Source organism: Wolffia australiana, chromosome 19 (genome assembly GCF_029677425.1).
Source record: "Wolffia australiana isolate 7733 chromosome 19, ASM2967742v1".
Classification (NCBI taxonomy): Eukaryota; Viridiplantae; Streptophyta; class Magnoliopsida; order Alismatales; family Araceae; genus Wolffia; species Wolffia australiana.
In genome coordinates this window covers 9,572,879-9,592,079 of record NC_135853.1, presented here as the reverse complement: position 1 = coordinate 9,592,079, position 19,201 = coordinate 9,572,879, and the positions used below count along the sequence as shown (strand labels likewise).

Sequence of the window (19,201 nt, the reverse complement as noted above, 5' to 3'; positions counted from 1 at the left end):
CCTAATATGTCATCCCATGTTTATTTTAGATGCACCAAAACATTTGACGTACTTGACATTTGAATGTCTCATTTATTTTTTTTAAATGAAATATCACTCGACTTATGTTGACTTTGTATCCACATATTTGTCTTTTGAACAAGAAAAATGTATTCTTGTAGATAGAATGGAGTATGTTTTAGACATTCTTTGCGACTTATCCTATATCGTTGAAGGCATTATTCAACCATCCGAGGAAACATTGGCCCAACCTCAGTGCATACCACACCGAAGTGTGTGACTCCTACTATAGTGACTAGCAAAGCAACTCCAAGAATCTAGTGCAATCGTGGCCAACTCAGATTCTAAAAAAAACTGCAATAAGGAGGACAATGCTGAAGCAATTAACAATGCACCAAACGTGGGCGAAGTTAGGTCATTCTGTTTGGACCAAAAGGCACTTATTCGAGCAAGTACCACGTGTCTCCTTGCATGCCTTCTTAACTTGGCTCCATCTGACTCCGTGATCGAGCCCCACATCCCAGTTTGGCAATTATGCCCGCTTCCCCAAGAAGTTGATGCATACTCCATCAAGTGGGTTCATAGCATATTTTGGAGCCATTACAACTTTTAGGTAGCAGTGGTTGACTCAGTTCAATGTCAAGTCATGTTCTCTGGCTAAAATCTGACACATTCAACAATATGAACATAAGTGGCAATGTGTGGGTTTATGAATGAAACACTTTCTATCCTTGGTCCCACCTTCCCTGTATCCTAGTTTCATTTGACTCTCTTAGAAAATGCACTTCATCAATTAGTCTATGAGAAACCCACATTTATTCTAGGTCCTCAATTCTTACATCCTAGCTGTCTCGTTGTATTTCTGTTTGTCTAAAATATTTAATATCTAGGCCCCATAGTATCCTTCGATTTTTTTTCATTCCTTACATGTTTTTATACATACTAACAAATCAGGTCATATATAACCCGCATAATTATCATCCGTAGTTTATTAATTTTATAATAAATATTTTAATGGGATAAAAATTTAGGCTATCAAATTTAATATTAAATCATTGTATTATGTTGAAATTTCATCATGGTATTAGACAACGGTTATTGAAACAAAATCACACTCAACATCGGTATCTACTTGTTGGTATCTGATATTTGCTTATCAATTACGTTTTTGGTTTTTCTGGGTAATGGATATTGTAGTATCTGATAATAATTGTTGGCTACGACAATGGTGGTAGCACCTCGACCTGTCAGTGCAAATCGGGTCTGAGGGTCAAACCAGACCAAGACCGGAGTTTGGTCAACCCTTACTCTTCCCTTTTTGCAATTGCCCCCCGCTCCCCCCTCTCTTCACTGTTCACCACACCCCACCTCTCTTCCTTTCTTCTTCTTTATTCTTCCTTCATTTTCTTTTTCTCCTCTCCTTATGTTATTTTTGTGCTATTCTTTTCTTAATCTTCACTTTTTATTTTCATCTTCTCTTTGTATTATTTTTTAATTAATTTTTTCATATTCTTATCTTCTTATTTGTGTGTTCTTCTCTTCTTTTCATCTTCCTTTCTCACTTCTTCTCCTTTTCTTTTCATCTTCCTTTCTTACTTCTTCACCTTTTATTTTCATCTTCTCTTCCTCTTCTTTTTCAATTAATCTTTAAGTCTTCTTTTCTTCTCGTTTTCGTATTCTTCTCTTCTTTTCATCTGCCTCTTTTGTTCACTTTTTCTTTTCATCTTCTCTTCGTTTTCCTTTTTAATTAATATTTTCATCTTCCTTTCTTCTCGTTTTTGTATTCTTCTCTTTTTTTCACCATCCTTTCTAAATCCTTCTCTTTTTCTTTTCTTCTTCTTATTTTAAAATTAATCTTTTAATATTCCTCTCTTCTTTTCTCCGTTCATCTTTTTTTTTCTTCTTCTTACATGTCATTTATCACTTTTTTATATGACTTTTGTCATTGTCTAAAGTCAGAACGGAACGGACGGGCAGAAGGCTTCCGTTCCGTTACCATTCAAAGGTCAGAACGGAACGGACCGGAAGAAGGCTTCCGTTCCGTCACCGTTCAAGGTCAGAACGGAACGGATGACGGTTCATCATCCGTTGACGAGCCATATAGAAGAGAGTACAACCAAACAAGGTTCAGTGGGCTCCATCGGCCAGCCAAAAACCCTAGCGAGAACCGACGACCCGTCGCTCGCATCTTCTCCGTCGCCCTCATCCCCGCCGTCTAGCAATGTCTCCGGTGTGTTAATCTTCCAATTCTCGCGCCATCTTCCGTTTTTTTCCGCTCAAATTTGACCCTTGATTTGAAATTTCTACTGATTTCAGCCGGATGCGGAAGATTTGGAGCGAAAGAAGAAGAAGGAAGAGAAGGTGAGTTGAATTTTATTTTTTTACTCTACTTTGGCATCTGCTGTTGCTTTATTCCTTGATTTTCTTTGCCGGGTGTTTGGAAGATTGCCCTTTTGGGTAGCCCTTTTTGACAAAGTAGTGCTTTGAATGGTACTCGTGGTTGATGCGGATACATTCAATTTGCTTTGAATTCTGGGGGCCTTACGTTGATTGAATTTTCGTTGTCTGAAAAATTGATCTTCTTTGGAATTGCGATTATTGCAGGCCAAGGAGAAGGAGCTGAAGAAACTCAAGGCAGCTCAGAAAGCTGAGGCAGCTAAGCTGAAGGTAGGAATTTTGTAAAGCCTATCTCTATCTTGATTAGTGAATTGACAATTAATTTCCATTTTGGCTTATCTGGTCTGTGTTTTTCGTTTACACAACTCCAATTTTTTTAACAGCCGCAGACAACAAATTTGCCTAAGAAAAGTGAGCGGAAAAATGCAAAAAAAGGCGCAGAAGATGATAATCCTGAGGACTTCATCGATCCTGAGACCCCTGCTGGAGAGAAGAAGAAACTTTCCTCTAAAATGGCGAAGCAATACAACCCGACTGTGGTCGAAAAAGGGTTTGCATCTCATTGATTTTCATTATACCTCTAGCTTCATTTCATTTACTTTCGGTTGTTTCATCTCTCAGGTGGTATGCTTGGTGGGAAAATTCAAAGTATTTCGTCGCAGATGCCAGCAGCTCGAAACCACCTTTTGTTATCGTAGGCTTCTTCGTCTTTGCAACTCATTCAGTAAAAATTCTATCTTGAATATCCTTATCTTGGTGGTGAAAATTGTTCAGGTGCTTCCTCCTCCAAATGTGACGGGTGCACTACACATAGGTCATGCTCTGACAGCCGCCATACAGGTAAATTTTAGTGTTATCTTGCTCTACATTAGGGTTTGGCACACGCCGTCAATGTTGAAAGTGGACACTGATGTTGCTGTTGAAGGGACATTAACGGTTCAATGTTTACCGGGTCAACCGTCGAGGATATTGGAGTCATCATCAATGTCAATGTTGATTATGGTTGTTGACATTGATGTTTGACCTGACATTGGCAGGTGCTGAATCCAATGCTCTCAATAATTCAATTTTTTTGATGCCTAGTTGTTATGCAGGATTGTATGATTCGGTATTACCGGATGTCAGGTTATAATGCATTGTGGGTGCCTGGCATGGACCATGCTGGAATAGCAACTCAGGTAACATTCTGCATCATCGTCTCATTTTTTTGAAATAATTTTATTGGGTCCTTTGGATAGAATCTCACATGCATTACTATTGTTTGTTGGCCCAGGAAAATATCGTCTCTGTCCTCCAAGATCATCATCGTCATCAACAAAAACATGTGTGAGATGCCGATGATGATTTCAGTATCTTCATTTTGATCCTGGCTCTGATGAATGGTAATGACGATGAAGATTCATCTTCGTCATCTTTTCATCTTGAAAAAGGATGATAAGTCGCAGGGCAGGTGGTGAAATGAACTCATCTCAAAATTGTCTATGTCAAACATTATCTTCATCAATGTCGAATGACGAAAACAATGGAAATTCGTCATCGTTATCGAGGGGGGCATACAGTGAACATGACAGTTTTATGATAACAGTTAGGGAATAGATACCTGTGACTGTAATATAGAGACTCATCGATCAATGCTACAGTGAAGCCATCTTTCGGGCTTGGAACTGTGATCTGCTGGTTGGGTGACAAAACTAGAGTACCCAGAGTTCTTGATCTCTCTCTCTCCCAGTCTGGTAGATGGCCTGCGGGTTCTATGAATTTCAAATCATACTCTTTTATGAATGAGTGTAGTCCATTCTTTGAAAAATGAATATGATACGCTTTGACGCAAAATGCTAACTGATGCAGTCGCATAGTTTTAATTCCCGTTTCATGGCTTATGATTATTCTGATGGCCAGTAACTTTATGATATTCTTCTCCTTATTAGGCTACGCCCTTTTCTCTTACCTTCACGCCAAGCTTTTTCTTACTTCATTGTTTGATCTGAACATTTTGGATAGGTTGTTGTGGAGAAGAAGCTCATGCGGGAGCGATCTCTGACAAGACATGATGTTGGCCGTGAGCAATTTGTCGCTGAAGTATGTTTCTCAGTATTCGTTTTTCTCGTAAATACTTTTCGATTAATGGTTAGAAACGCATTTTTCTGTAATACTTCTGTTCTTGTTTCGTCTTCCTGTCTGCTTCCAAATACTAATGAATTTAATATCGCAATTCAAAAAGGTCTGGAAATGGAAGGAACAATACGGCGGTAAAATATTGAATCAGGAGAGAAGGCTTGGTGCTTCTCTTGACTGGTCTCGTGAGGTCAGCACCTTAAGCCATTTAATTTGGGGGAAGTTGAAATCAATAATCAACAAGATTTCTTCTTTCCATTTCTCTTCAGTGTTTCACGATGGATGAGAAAAGATCCAAAGCAGTGACAGAGGCTTTTGTTAGGCTGTACAAAGAAGGTCTAATTTACAGGTTTGTCTACTTGAGAAGTTACTTTTTCTAGCACTTATAAATGCTATTGGATGAAATGATAAAGGCATTGTTTGAAACTTTTCCCGGATGAAACATTCATGTAACATGAAAAATCTTTCCCATTCCTTAGCAGTAAAGATATGTGGCCATAAAAAAGAGATTAATTGTGCGGATGGGAATTGTGTTTTTTTTATTTCTGATAAATGATTAATGGGCCTTAGCTCCATGGAAGAATATGCTAGTGCTGAAACATGGACGGATTTTAATCTTAGATCAAATCACTATGTATGGATGATATAAACTGCCGAAACAAGAATGATTTACTTCATAGACCTCTGTTGGGGAAGAGAAGAAGAAGATAATGACATAACTTGAGCAGAGTACATGTAAGGATATATGTACCTTAAGAGGGAGAGAGGATAATAGGGCTAATGGGCTTATAGAATAGGGCCCATTAGCCCATGAGGGATAGTCTATCACTAACACCCCCCCGCAAGCGAAGTATGGATATCTTCCATACCGAGCGTGGAGACGGCACGTTGAAGAAGAGGGCGGGAGAGTCCCTTGGTGAGGACGTCCGCTGCCTGGTCGGCGGATGCAACAAAGTCCAGGTCAAAGATCCCTTCGTCAACTCGCTCCTTGAAGAAGTAGCGGTTGCGCTCCATGTGCTTGATGCGGCCCTGTTGTCCAGGGTTCTTGGCCAACACGATCGTCGACTTGTTGTCGCAGAAGAAGTGAATCGGGCCAGCATACTCCACGCGAAGATCGTGAAGGATGCCGTAAATCCACTGGCCCTCAGAGGCCCCATCGGCGAGTGCGCGGTACTCAGCTTCAGCGCTAGAGCGGGAGACTTTGTCCTGCTTGCTACTTTTCCAGCTGACGAGACTGCCAAAAACAAACGTGTAGTAGCCCGTGGTAGACCGATGATCCACAACGGAGCCGGCAAAGTCAGCATCAGTGTAGACTTTCACTGTCTGGTCAGTGCTGCGAGGGAAGAGCAGGCCCTTTCCGGGGCAGCCCTTCAGGTACGCAAGGACCCGGTGGGCGGCCTGATGGTGAATCTCCCGTGGGGAGTGCATAAACTGACTGAGCAGGTTGACGGCGAAGGCGATGTCGGGCCGAGTGTGCGTCAAGTAGAGGAGCTTCCCCACCAGCTGCTGATACCGGTGGGAATTCGTCAGCCGCGAATCCTCCCCTTTGCCCAACTTCACGTTGGGATCAATGGGAGTGCTCACCGGCGCACAATCGGTCATCCCTGTCAGTGGCAGTAAGTCGACGGCGTATTTCTGCTGCGAGACGAAGATCCCACGGGGGGAGTAGGCTACCTCAAGACCAAGGAAGTAGCGAAGAAGGCCTAGGGCCTTGATCTCAAACTCCTTAGCCAAGGCAGTGCTGAGGCAGACAACTTCGGCAGCATCAGATCCCGCGATAAGGATGTCGTCGACGTACACGGCAAGAATGGAGACACCGTTCGGGCGGTGACGGAAGAAGAGAGAGGCATCTCCATTGCTCTGAGTGTACCCTTCGGTCTTCAGAACAGAGGAGAACCTCCCAAACCACATGCGCGGGGACTGCTTGAGTCCATAGAGGGACTTCCGCAGTCGGCACACGTGACCAGGGGGGCCGAGTGAGTAGCCCGGGGGTTGCTGCATGTACACCTCCTCCGTCAAGTCGCCGTGCAAGAAGGCGTTCTTGACGTAGAACTGGCGGATGGCCCAGTGGAAGTGCGCTGCAAGCGCCAGAAGAAGCCGGACAGTCTCCATCTTCGCCACGGAGAGAACGCTCAAGTAGTCCACTCCATAGGTCTGAGTGAACCCCCTAGCCACAAGCCGAGACTTGAGGCGTTCGAGAGTACCGTCCGCATGATGCTTCTTGGCATGAATCCACTTGCAGTCCATTACCCTCTTGCCCGGAGGTAGTGGAACGCGGCGTCCCACGTGTGGTTCTTGAGGAGAGACTGCATCTCCTCGCCCATCGCCGCTTTCCAATGGGGAGAAGCGATAGCATCGGCTAAGCGTCGAGGAACGGGATCCGACTCGATGCGGGTGAGGAACAACCGGTAGGGAGGACTCAGCCGGTCAAAGGAGAGGTAATGAGAGAGAGGGTAGAGGGGGGCCTTAGTGCACTGACGGACCCCTTTCCGTAGAGCTATAGGCCACCCCAACTGATCGTCACCATCGACAGGAGGAGCGGAAGCAATGGGGGACTCCCCGGGAGGAGCAGTAGACGACACGCCGGGAGGCGTAGGAGACTCACCGGAGGGCGAGGGTAGACCGGGAGGGGGTGACGAGGTTGGTCACCGAGAGAGGAGGAGGTGACGCATCGGGGTTTGACTAGGAGGGGGGGCCGGAAGGAGGAACGGAGACCAATGGGAGAGGGAGAGCTGCCGAAAGGGGAGGGGCAGGTAAGGAAGAAGAGGTAGAGGACACGTCCAAGGACCCCGCAGGAGGAAGTGAGGAAGAGGAATCAAGGGGAGAAAGATCCGGAAGTGAGGAGGGTGGAGTGGGAGTGGTGGACTCCACGATCAGACTTGGCCCCAAGGGGGGGGCCGAGGGAGCCTCATCCAGCGGAAGGCGTGATGAGGTAGAGTAGTCCCCAAAATAGGGTTCATGCTCGGCAAAGGTGACATTTGCCGAGATGAAGAACCGCCGAGAAGGCGGATGATAGCACCGGTACCCTTTTTGGAGGGAAGAGTAACCCACAAACACACACCGGAGTGCGCGTGCATCAAACTTCGTGCGTGTGGGAGAAGTATCATGGACGTAGGTGGTGCAGCCGAAGATACGAGGCAAGAGTCCCGTCCGCAAAGAAGCATTCGGGAATGCCACAGTCATCCGGTCCAAGGGGCTGGAGAACTCCAGGAGTGGGGTGGGGATACGGTTAACAAGGTGAGTACTCGTCAAAACCGCCTCTCCCCAATAACGCCCCGGCGCCTTGGAGTCCAACAGCAATGTCCGCGCCGTTGAGGTAACATAGCCGATGCGACGTTCAGCCATGCCATTCTGCTCGGGCGTGGCCACACAAGAGGACTCGTGGAGGATGCCCGGGTCGGCAAAGAAGGAGGCGAGGTCAGCGTTGAAGAAGTCCCGAGCATTGTCGAAACAAAAACGCTGGATGCCTCGACCAAACTGTGTCTGTACCATGGCGCAAAAGTGTCGAACATTCTGCGCAACCTCCGACTTCGCAGTTAGGAGGTAGACCCACGTATAGCGGGTAGCTTCGTCCACAAAGAGTAGAAAGTAGCGGTGCCCTTTCAGACTGATCTGCGGTGCCGGCCCCCAAACATCACTGTGGACTCGGAACAGCGGGGTCGATGTGTGAGACGAGGATGAAGTAAAGGAGGATCTGCGGTGCTTGGCTAACTGACAAGGTTCACAAAGCATAGTCTTAAGGTCCACGCCCGAACACAACGCGGGAAAAAGACGCTGTAAAGTGGAGAAAGGTGGGTGTCCAAGTCGCTGATGCTCCATCAGAAGGCGTCCCCGACGCTGCTCAGCCACCGAGAGAAGAGTCCGGTGCACCATGAAGCACTGGGAGCGGCCTCCATCGTCCAGCATCAGCAGTCCGTTCTCCCGCCTAATCGGTGTAGTCCGGCCCACCTTGTCAGACAGAAACATGCCGTCAGGTTGTAGGTGGAAGGAGCAGGAGATAGCATCAACTAAGCGCTGCAGAGACATAAGCACGGCCCGCAGGTCAGGGACATGGAGAACATTGTGGACCACACCGAGGCCGTCCACATAGACTGCCCTGATTCCGGCCACACGGAGACGTCCACCCCCGGCCGTGAGGACAGTGCGGCCACCACGATGCCGCTCATATGATACAAACCGGGCATTGCTCGGGGTCATGTGTTCGGTAGCCCCCGAATCAAGGACCCAAGTCGTATCGGAGACGACAGGTGAGTGGAAGGCCGTATGGCCACAGTACCATGCATCTGAAGATGAAGGAAGGGAAGACGCACCAAAGCCGCCGAAGTAGGCCGTGGACGGATTCTGCAGGGCAGCCATCTGGTCACGGAGGCGGGCCAAATCTGCCTGAAGCTGGTCCATAGTCACTGCGGAGGGGCTGGCGGAGGAGGAATCAGAATGGGCCACCATGGCCTTGCCTTCTGCGGCCTCTTTCTTCTTTCGCCAGTCATTCAGGCGCTTCTTGCACTTGTTCTTCCCGTGGCCTGGTTTGCCGCAATACGAGCAAATCGTCGTCCCAGCTGGAGGAGCGGCGGAGGTGGGCGTAGGGAGGATCGACGGTGCCTTGCCGCCTGAAGGGAGGGCAGAAAGTAGTGCGGTCGACTCACCCGGGGGGCCGGAGGAGGGAGTCCCATGGAGGAGGAAGTGGCTTTCCTCTTCTTGAAGCTCCTTCACCAACTCCTCAAGGGCAGGAGGACCTTCCTTGCGGTGCAAGGCACGACGACGTACGTCATCATACTCGCGGTTCAGGCCATTGAGGAAGCCCATGATCCGCAGAAGAAGCACATTCTGGAACGTCTTGGACGTCGGATCGTCGGGCGGTAGGTAGTAATCCACTTCATCCCACATCTTCGTGTGGGCAAGTGCATATTCAGAGATCGTCAACGACCCCTGACGGAGATTGCTGGCCTGACTTGCAAGGGAATAAAGACGCCACCAGTCGCTTTCCCGGCCACAGAAAGAGCGCACCTGATCCCAGAAACCTTTCACCGTTTTCTGATGCGGAAGACGGTCGCGGAAATCTGGAGCCAGGGTGTACGCATACATCCAGCCGAGGATGAACTGGTCCTCAACATCCCACGCTGCATAATGTGGGTGGTCGATGGTAAGGGGGTCTTCAGTGCAATGCTTGAAGAGCTGGCGCGCCTTCAAGGTGGTCTCGACGAAGCGCATCCACGGGAGTAGATTCGGGCCCCGTAAGAGTGTCGTCTCGGGGACCAACGGAAGCGGATGAGCCACCTTGTAGGACAGTGGCTTCTCCAGGAAGTCGGTCTCGGTGAACGGCATGGTGCTGTTACGGCGCTGCTACGGTAGTGCTGCGGCTGCGGCTGCGGCTGCTGTGTGTGCGCGGCGGCTGCGGGCTGCGGCTGCTGTGCGTGCGCGGCGGCTGCGGGCTGCGGCTGCTGTGCGTGCGCGGCGGCTGCGGGCTGCGGCTGCTGTGCGTGCGCGGCGGCTGCGGGCTGCGGCTGCTGTGCGTGCGTGGCGGCTGTAGGTGGGCGATGTCAAACCCTAGGGAAGGAGCTCTGGAGCTCTGATACCATGTTGGGGAAGAGAAGAAGAAGATAATGACATAACTTGAGCAGAGTACATGTAAGGATATATGTACCCTAAGAGGGAGAGAGGATAATAGGGCTAATGGGCTTATAGAATAGGGCCCATTAGCCCATGAGGGATAGTCTATCACTAACAACCTCAGTATATACAAATATTTCCATTGATGAAGCCAGGTTATGAAATAAATACGCGTCCGATGATTTTTGCATGTCAGGAACAATCAGTGACTAGGCATTGTCCAACTCGCTCTTCCAAGTTTTTATAGAATTGTCTCCAAATGTTTGTAGTTTTATTTCTGGTTTTGGTTTTTTCTTGGAATTTTTCTCTTTCGTACTCAGTTATTTTATTGAAATTTTGATTCATCATTCCAGCGATTCAGTTTCTACCATAGCTGTCTATTCTTGACCTTAAAGTTTTCATGGAACAAGACTCTCTTTTGTGAGTTGGCCGCTTCAATTGATCTCAATGTTTTGATAGGTTCATAGTTATGAAGTACCAGTGTCCTGTATAGTCAATTAATAAATCCAACTAAACGGGTTGAAATATGATTATTTACACTGAATGATCTGCCTTTCTATTTCTGAAGTTATCATACTGCCATCCGTTGATATGGTGGGTTTGAAGGTGTTAAACTGACGATAGTTTAGATACAATTTTCTTTGAGTATCACAAATATAACTTCCAGATTTCTGATTTTAAGTTTTATTTCTATAGGGATCATCGCCTTGTGAATTGGGATTGCACTCTGCGAACTGCAATTTCCGATATTGAGGTTTGTTGCTGTTGAGAGGCTCTTGAATATCATCCTCCTGATTAATTACCGATTTATGTTTCTCTCTTAATCAGGTCGATCACAAGGAAATCAAGGAGAGAACTTTGCTCAAAGTCCCAGGTTATGATAACCCAATTGAATTTGGTGTTCTGACGTCATTTGCCTATCCTCTTGAGGGAGATTTGGGTGAAATTGTTGTTGCGACAACTAGAATAGAAACAATGCTTGGTGATACAGCTATAGCTGTTCATCCCGAGGATCCAAGGTACACTCATCTTCATGGAAAGTTTGCTGTCCATCCATTTAATGGCAGAAGACTCCCCATTGTTCTTGATGCAATCCTTGTCGATCCCAATTTTGGAACTGGAGCTGTTAAGGTATCAAACTAGCTTTGAACACTGAGAAAAAATGTATTAGATTGTTTATAATGCAACTTAACTTTTTATCTTTCTTTGTAATTTCATCCAGATCACTCCAGCTCATGATCCCAATGATTTTGATGTCGGAACGCGCCATAACCTGAAGTTCATCAATATATTTACCGATGATGGCAAGATAAACAGCAATGGGGGGAAGCAGTTTGAAGGAATGCCACGGTTTGAAGCCCGCAGGGCCATTACTGATGCATTGAAGCTCAAGGTATTGAGTGTAATGATCTTAATGTTGTAGAAAGTGTTTGAGGATGATACCAATAATCGGCGCCGTCATCATCAGCAGCAGCGGCAGCTTGAGTGACAATGGTGATTTTGTCATCATTTTCCTGGCCGCGATTTCATCATCTTACCCTGTCAAATTTGAGTAGGGTTAACAGAGTAAGAGTGATGAGAGATGATGATAAGATGAAATTGTCATTGTCATTGCCACCTACTTTGAGATAACAGATGATAATAATGACCACTTTGTTGTTGTCATCCTGACAATTCAGCTTTTAGCTTTGCTATGTACAGACAGCGGTCTTGTAAATTGATATTTAGACGTTCTCCGTATGTAGGGCCTCTACAAGGGCGATCAGAAGAACGATATGAATCTGGGTATCTGCTCAAGAAGTGATGACGTGGTCGAGCCAATGATGAAGCCACAATGGTTCGTCTGTTGTGACTCTATGGCTAAGGAAGCCCTAGATGCCGTCATGAATGAAAGCAACAAGAAAATCGAGATCATCCCAAAACAATATGCTCAGGAATGGAAAAGGTCCTCAAATCTTCTCTCCCCATCCCAAAAGAGTAATTGTTCAGCAATAATCTGTAGTTAAATTGCTTCTGAATTTCCAGGTGGCTGGAGAACATTCGTGATTGGTGCATCTCACGGCAGCTCTGGTGGGGCCACCGGATTCCTGCGTGGTATGTAACGTTGAATGATGATAAACTGAAGGAAGTAGGGTCTTATGATGATCACTGGGTGGTGGGAAGAGATGAAGATGAAGCAATTCTCGAGGCAAAGAAGTTATTCCCGGAGAAGAGCTTCAAGATTGTTCAGGATCCAGATGTGTTGGACACATGGTTTTCATCTGGGCTCTTTCCATTGTCTGTGCTTGGCTGGCCAGATAATACAGAAGACTTTAAGGTGTTCTATCCCACATCTGTTCTGGAGACTGGGCATGATATACTCTTCTTCTGGGTTGCACGGATGGTGATGCTTGGAATGAAGCTCGGCGGTGATGTTCCCTTTAAGAAGGTCTTATATTTATAATCTCTTTTACTTCTCGACAAACATCATTCATCTAGATCCAGTTCTTTAATTTAATGCAATGGCATCTTTCAAGAAGCATAGCTTAAGTCGTGCCTTAAAGTAAATCCCAAACCATATGCCTTGAATGCAAAAGGGCCTACAGGATTTCCATTCTTTACTCATATAATAGCTTCATTACCTCTGGAAACCTTAACTGCTGGCTGTTACAGGATTTAAACGTACTGGTCACTGCAGTATCATGTTTCCTCCACTCTTACACTTCTTGTGGATTGACTTTGTTTTCTTGATGAATGCCGTGATTTCTGGTAATAGAGTCTTATATGGACAATTCCGATTGAACTTTTGTTTTTCAACATTATTTCAGGCGTTTTATGGAATATAATTGACAGAACTAAATAGAACACTTAGTTTAGATATTTCACTCGTATATTCTGTTTAATGTATGAGATTCTTGCGATTATTAATCTTCTTTTCCTGGTCATTATATTTAAACTGCATTAGTTCTTAGTCATAAAAAATCTTGAAAAAGACTGACATAGTCTAATATTCTTCAGGTATACTTGCATCCTATGATCAGAGACGCTCATGGCCGCAAAATGTCGAAGTCTCTGGGTAACGTCATTGACCCTCTTGAAGTTATTAATGGAATTTCTTTGGAAGGATTACACAAAAGGCTTGAAGAAGGCAATCTGGACCCTAGAGAGTTAGTCGTTGCCAAGGAAGGTCAGGCCAAAGACTTTCCATCGGGGATTCCGGAATGTGGTGCTGATGCTCTCAGATTTGCCCTTATCTCCTATACAATGCAGGTCTTTTGTTTTGTCTTATATCTGAAAATGCCCTCATTTGCCTTTTGTCATTCTTATAAATTATCTTATTAATAGTGTTTGTTGCATCCCAATAATGTTTGCCTCTGGACAACAACAACGGTGACGGTGATTAATGACGAGGGAGGGTCGATGAATAGCTGATGATAACATCTACATCAACGGGCATTGACTCTGTCATCAGTGTCATGGTGACAGTGATCCATCAGAGTCTACATCGTCATCAACTTACCTGGTTGACGTGGGCAACAAGGTTGATGTTGATGGGTTTGAGATATTTTTAGCACAATATCGCTAAGTTGACGGCTGACTTGTATTTTACTAAGTCAACTATCTGTGATACCCCATAATCAGCCATGTCTACCGTCTACACTAGTCTAGTCAAAGTCATAGTTGTCATCATCTACGATAAAATCCGTCAACATCGCCATGAATGTCAAAAAGTTTCAAATGCGTTGGCGATGACGAGTGCTGAACCGTACTTATCAATGAAGGTTTTTGTCAGAATGGTCCTTTGTTTTAGTAGGGTGTATTTAAAATAGATATTCTATCGGCCTGTAATAAATGAATATTACAGAACTGTAGTATTCTATCGGCCAATTTAAAATAGATAGAATGTAATAAAAGTGTAAGATTGTTACCCTGCCATACCACCTTCTCTCCATTGTCCTCTGGTTTCTCAAAATCTGACAGTTTTCTCTGTTCTTATACACTTGTAGTCCGACAAGATCAATCTCGATATCCAAAGGGTTGTGGGATATAGACAGTGGTGCAATAAGCTGTGGAATGCTATTCGTTTTGCCATGAGCAAGCTAGAAGATGATTATGTCCCCCCCGAATTTGTTCCTCGTGATTCCATGCCTTTTGCGTGCAAGTGGATCCTCTCTGTCTTAAACAAAGCCATCGCAAAGATTATAGCTTCATTCAAGTCTTCTGATTTTGCGGGTGCAGCGAGTGCTGTTTATTCTTGGTGGCAGTTTGAGCTCTGTGACGTGTTTATTGAAGTCATTAAGCCATATTTCAATAACTCGGATGAGGCTTTTGAAAATGCAAGAACATTTTCCAAATATGCCCTTTGGATCTGTTTAGACAATGGATTGCGCCTCCTCCATCCTTTCATGCCCTATGTTACTGAAGAACTTTGGCAACGTCTTCCCCAAAAATCTTCAAGTTCCACAGAGAAAGGGTCGATCATGACTTCAGAGTACCCCTCTGTTGTTGAGGTGATGAATCTGTAAAATTAAATTTATATTGACTTTATTTTTTAACAATATCGGTTTTTAATCTGCAGGCGTGGAGTAATGTAGATGTGGAGAGCGACATGAAGGTAGTGGAATCTGCAGTAAGATCTCTGAGATCCCTACGTTCTGCCAGCGATAAGAACGAGAGGTAGTTTGAACATTGCCCCCAGACCCTCATATAAATTCCACGTGGTATTGACTTCTATTTCTGTCTTTAATTTCTCTCAAAATTTTAGACGACCTGCATTTGCATTATGTGCGACGGACGAGATTGCACGCATCATCGGAAGTTATGTATTTGAGATTTCCACTCTTGCCAACCTGTCTTCACTGAAGGTACCCATCGATCCTAATTCTTTTATTTACATAATAGGATATTGTCCAATATAAGAACTTAAATGATCGGATACCCACCCCTGTCAGACCTATTTATGTGATTTACCTTTAGAGTATTTTCCCGTTAAATATTGGTAAACCTCCACTGAGGAAGACAGGCAAGAAGTTGACTTTGACAAGGGAGATCCTCGCTAGGCCTAGAGGATGACTGTTAATTTGTCATTCATTGTCGTCTGACACCAATGTCAACATCATTGTCATCATCGTCATCTGCAGTTAGGATATGGATGATGGTACGGTCATTATCATCATCTTATCTAGGTACGAATGACGATGGTGGTGATGAATTCGTCTCTCATTGTCATCTTGTTGTGAAAGAATAATGAGGATGATATCATGTCATCGTCGCTGTCTTGTGGTCTATAGAGGCGATATAGCGGGAGCTACATTTAGAGGTAGAAAAATAATAATCTGATAAGATCCTAGGGGTAATTTCGTCATGTTAGCCCACAGGGGCGTTTTAGTCATTTGCTAATATGTATTTCCCTTTAAATAGGGATGCCCTCCCTTTAGGAAGGCAGCCAAGAAAGAAGAAGTTAGAAGAAGTGTTCTTGTCTTGCCCCTCTCCTCGTCTAGGTCTGGTTTCTCTCTCCCCTTCTACGATCCCTGTCCTCGCGATCATCTCCACTTCACCGCGTCTTCAGGCGGCTTTTCCCCAGCCAATCCCTAACCCCTCAGCTCGGCCTTCCCCTCCATTCCCGTTTTCCTCTCTACCCTGGGAACTTCTACCTTACCTGGCCCTCTACAGTCCCTCCGATACGAGCCTAGATCGAGGATCATATCATAATCCATAAAATAAAATTTTTCTCCCTTCATCATCGTCATTTGTTTGCCTCCAGGATGAGGATGACGAGTTGGTCATCATCATCATTATCTTGATAACGACATATGATCAAGACAATGATGAGTTACTGTCCTCCTATTCTCACTGTCATTAAAGACTACGAACCCTAATCCTATGAAGGGGGCATGGGGACTGATCCGGCCTGTGGCCATTGCTATCTTTCTATATTTGTTGCTATCTTTCACACTCTTCCCTTCCAAAATCATTCCCGGGTAGAAATTTAAATCAAGGTATCTACAATTATACTTATATTGATCCAGTATTCTCTGTGAGGGGTTTTATTTTTTTTAAGCATTTTCTGTGAGTAGTTTTATTCATTTGTATTCTAATATCTTTACATGCTGTTTCATGTAAACCACCTATGTTGAATTCAGAAAATTGTGGCTTTTCTGATTGTCTGTTTGACGTATGGTGAAATCATTTACTGGTATCAGGTGCTGAGAATGTCAGACGCCCCGCCATCTGGGTGTGTCGTGGGCATTGTGCATGAAGAGCTGTCGGTGTATCTCCAGCTTCAGGTGTCCATCGACGTGAATGCAGAGCGTGAGAAGCTGCAGAAAAGGAGAGAAGAAGTGCAAAAGTAAGTTCTCTATTTAAGTAGATGACTTAAATATCAAATAATTTTATGACTTGATTTTCCTATATTAGTTATCTGGTGATTCTGCCGTATAGAGAGAATTTTTTTTTCCAGAGAGAGGAGAGTATGGTGTTGTTTGTGACTTAACTTCTCTCTCTACTCTATCACCGCTCTCTCTTAACTGTCAACTCTCATATTTCGTCTATCTCTCCACACCCCTCTTTAAGGTTGCTTCTTATTCTTTTGTTGAACATCCTTCGTTATATTTTTCTCCTCTCCCTTTACTTCATTATGAGAGATTGCTCAGCATACATATTCAAATACATTTATTTGTTCATGGGATGTGATTTTCTGTCTACCCTTGTAGGCAACACTCATCTCCCAAATTTTGCTTAACATCTTTTTGTCTATCTGTCTCATCTCTTTTTCTGCATTTTGAGAGATAGAGAAATTACTAAGCGTACAAGTTCAAATAAAACACATTTATTTGTTCGTGGGTTGTGACTTTCTGTCTACCCTGGCAGGCAACATGGTGCTCTGGTGCAGAAGATGAATAGCCTGGGCTACAAGGAGAAGGCTCCCAAGCATATCCAGGATGATGATATCTCAAAGCTCAACAAGCTAATCCAGGAACTAGAAATTATAGACGACGCAGAATCTAAGTTAGCTCCTCAGTGAGGTAATGATTCAGCAGCCACTTATCCGATTTTGAGTGAGCAGTATTTTTTTCCACTGAAATTTCAAAAAAAAAGTATTTTTTTCCACTGATTAATGGACGTGCCTATGGCATTCAGTGTATCGATTTTAATTTATCCTATCAGAGGAAGATTCTTCATCAAGATTGGTTTATTGTCCTCAACCTCCATTAATTTTTGGCATTTCCTCCTGGTACGGTTGATTGAATCAGAGAATATCCTCCGAAAAACAGTCAAGGAAGACCAGAATTTACTTATGTAGATTGAACAATTTGTTAATAGAAACAGTCACGCACAGATCACAACCGTGTTTCTCAAGACTTTTTTTGTTTCTCAAGACTTGTTTCTCATGTTCCTTGATTATTTAGGATTACAACCGTGGGATGGGAAATGAATTAAGGGTATTGTCCCAATTATTGAGCTATGCAAAAAAATCGAGTAAACAGCAACTTAGCTGCTGTTTCAAACGTCGAGAGCTTGCAATAATTAAAAACATTTGCTTAACCATTCTTAGAAATTCATGTAATGTTCATGAAGAACCAGCTACAATTTTTGCGTTTGGTTCATTATATTTGCCGCCTGTTAGTATGACTGACATGGTAATAAGTTGTGACTGTTCTTCGATCCAGTTAGAAACCTGCAAATAGATATTTTCTACACTTTGGTCTGCAGAATGTCCTTATCTGAGATTCCAGGGTATAGAGGACAGTCCAATTTCAAGCTTTTCTTAAGTGAAATTATTCTCCACTTGTGTGTTCAGGATGAGCATCTTGAAGTAAACCATGTTAAATTTTGATGACCGATTAATTATCTATGTAGCATTTTTCTGTGTTCAGGCATGACTTCGATTTTTAAGAATATTTATATTCCCTTGACATTAGCTCTAAACTCAATAATCAGAACGGCACCGCAAGCATTCAGTACCACTTTAGAGGCCTCTTGGATTTGGCATCTTGGATTTTTTAGAGGCCACTTTCTTAAATAATGTCTTTTTTCGCTTAAACAAGCAATTGTTGATCAAAAGGTGTATCCATTTCTCAAGTATGTACTTGTTCTTTTGTGGTATTATTCCCTCCCTTGAAAGTAATGATGTTTTAGTTTACCTGAAGTTAGTGAGAGAACTAGTATCAAGTGACATTCCCATTAACTTTATGTCATTCAATTTTATCTCTCATTCTTTATCATTTAATTACGAGGTGATGTGTTTATCCCTTAAGAGGTCTGGTTAGATTAGAACGATGGTAATAGTAACCCTTAGGTCTAGTTTCTTTCAGAGGGAATGCAAAATTATTTTTAATACAAGTTAGGCTTATTCCCTTACACCTACCCTAGGTAATATCCTAACCCATAGTTTCTACCACTATCAACCCATGAAGCGACTTGGCTCCAAAATCCTAGGAAATATAAGCACAAATTTAAAAATTGAACTTAATACTCAACAATTATCCGCTGTCCTTGATTATCAAGGCTTCAGCAGATAAGCAATGCATCTTCTCCTTCTAGTACAGACCTCCAAATCCTTCTAGGATATTTTTTCATTTTTTGGAAAAAAGTTAGGTAGGACAAGAACAATAGTATTGATTAAAAAACTTGATGACTTTTCAAACTTCCCCAAAATAAGGTTTTTAATAATTTTTATCTCTAAAAAGAGTATGCTCGGTAAAACCAACTCTAGGGGCATGCTCATATCCTGATCTAGTCGTGTCTTGGACACCACCCAAGGTGGTTTTATATATGTTAAGGTTTAATATTTGCAAGAGTTGGTAGGTTTGGAATGAGCTTAAAAATCCCAATTTACACACGAACCCTGCTCATCCACGCCCATGGCAATAAGAAAAAGATTACAACAGTCATACCTCAATAGGCCATTGAGTAGGTCTTGAATGTGAGAAGTCGCATTCCCCCTGTGGCATTGGTGCCTGTTAGTGAGGAGACATCATCATAACTTTGTAAAATATCATAGGAAGATCTCTGTCATGTAGGCAACACGTATGTAGGTCGTCAAGCATGCCCACAGCCAATGTATCACAGTATGGGCTATTTGCGAGGTCCATCGGGGACA

General features: G+C 43.9%; 2 protein-coding genes across 2 annotated transcripts; one reads left to right on the top strand and one right to left on the bottom strand.

Moving 5' to 3' along the window:
* Nucleotides 1-2,130: 2,130 nt before the first annotated feature.
* On the top strand, nt 2,131-17,283 carry TWN2 (valyl-tRNA synthetase / valine-tRNA ligase (VALRS)). Its single transcript, XM_078590357.1, has 21 exons — nt 2,131-2,230; nt 2,317-2,361; nt 2,605-2,667; nt 2,781-2,947; nt 3,019-3,091; nt 3,172-3,237; nt 3,492-3,575; nt 4,399-4,476; nt 4,619-4,702; nt 4,782-4,861; nt 10,816-10,873; nt 10,948-11,250; nt 11,342-11,512; nt 11,865-12,064; nt 12,145-12,547; nt 13,117-13,368; nt 14,106-14,609; nt 14,678-14,775; nt 14,864-14,963; nt 16,302-16,447; nt 16,969-17,283. Exons 1-21 carry the CDS (start codon nt 2,222-2,224, stop codon nt 17,120-17,122), a joined length of 3,138 nt encoding a protein of 1,045 aa, XP_078446483.1. The 5' UTR covers nt 2,131-2,221; the 3' UTR covers nt 17,123-17,283.
* On the bottom strand, nt 8,057-9,615 carry LOC144715439 (uncharacterized). The gene is made up of 2 exons (XM_078590358.1): nt 8,823-9,615; nt 8,057-8,460 (listed from the first exon to the last, which is right to left on the bottom strand). The coding sequence occupies exons 1-2, from the start codon at nt 9,592-9,594 to the stop codon at nt 8,438-8,440; spliced, it is 795 nt and encodes a 264-aa protein (XP_078446484.1). The 5' UTR covers nt 9,595-9,615; the 3' UTR covers nt 8,057-8,437.
* Nucleotides 17,284-19,201: the final 1,918 nt, after the last annotated feature.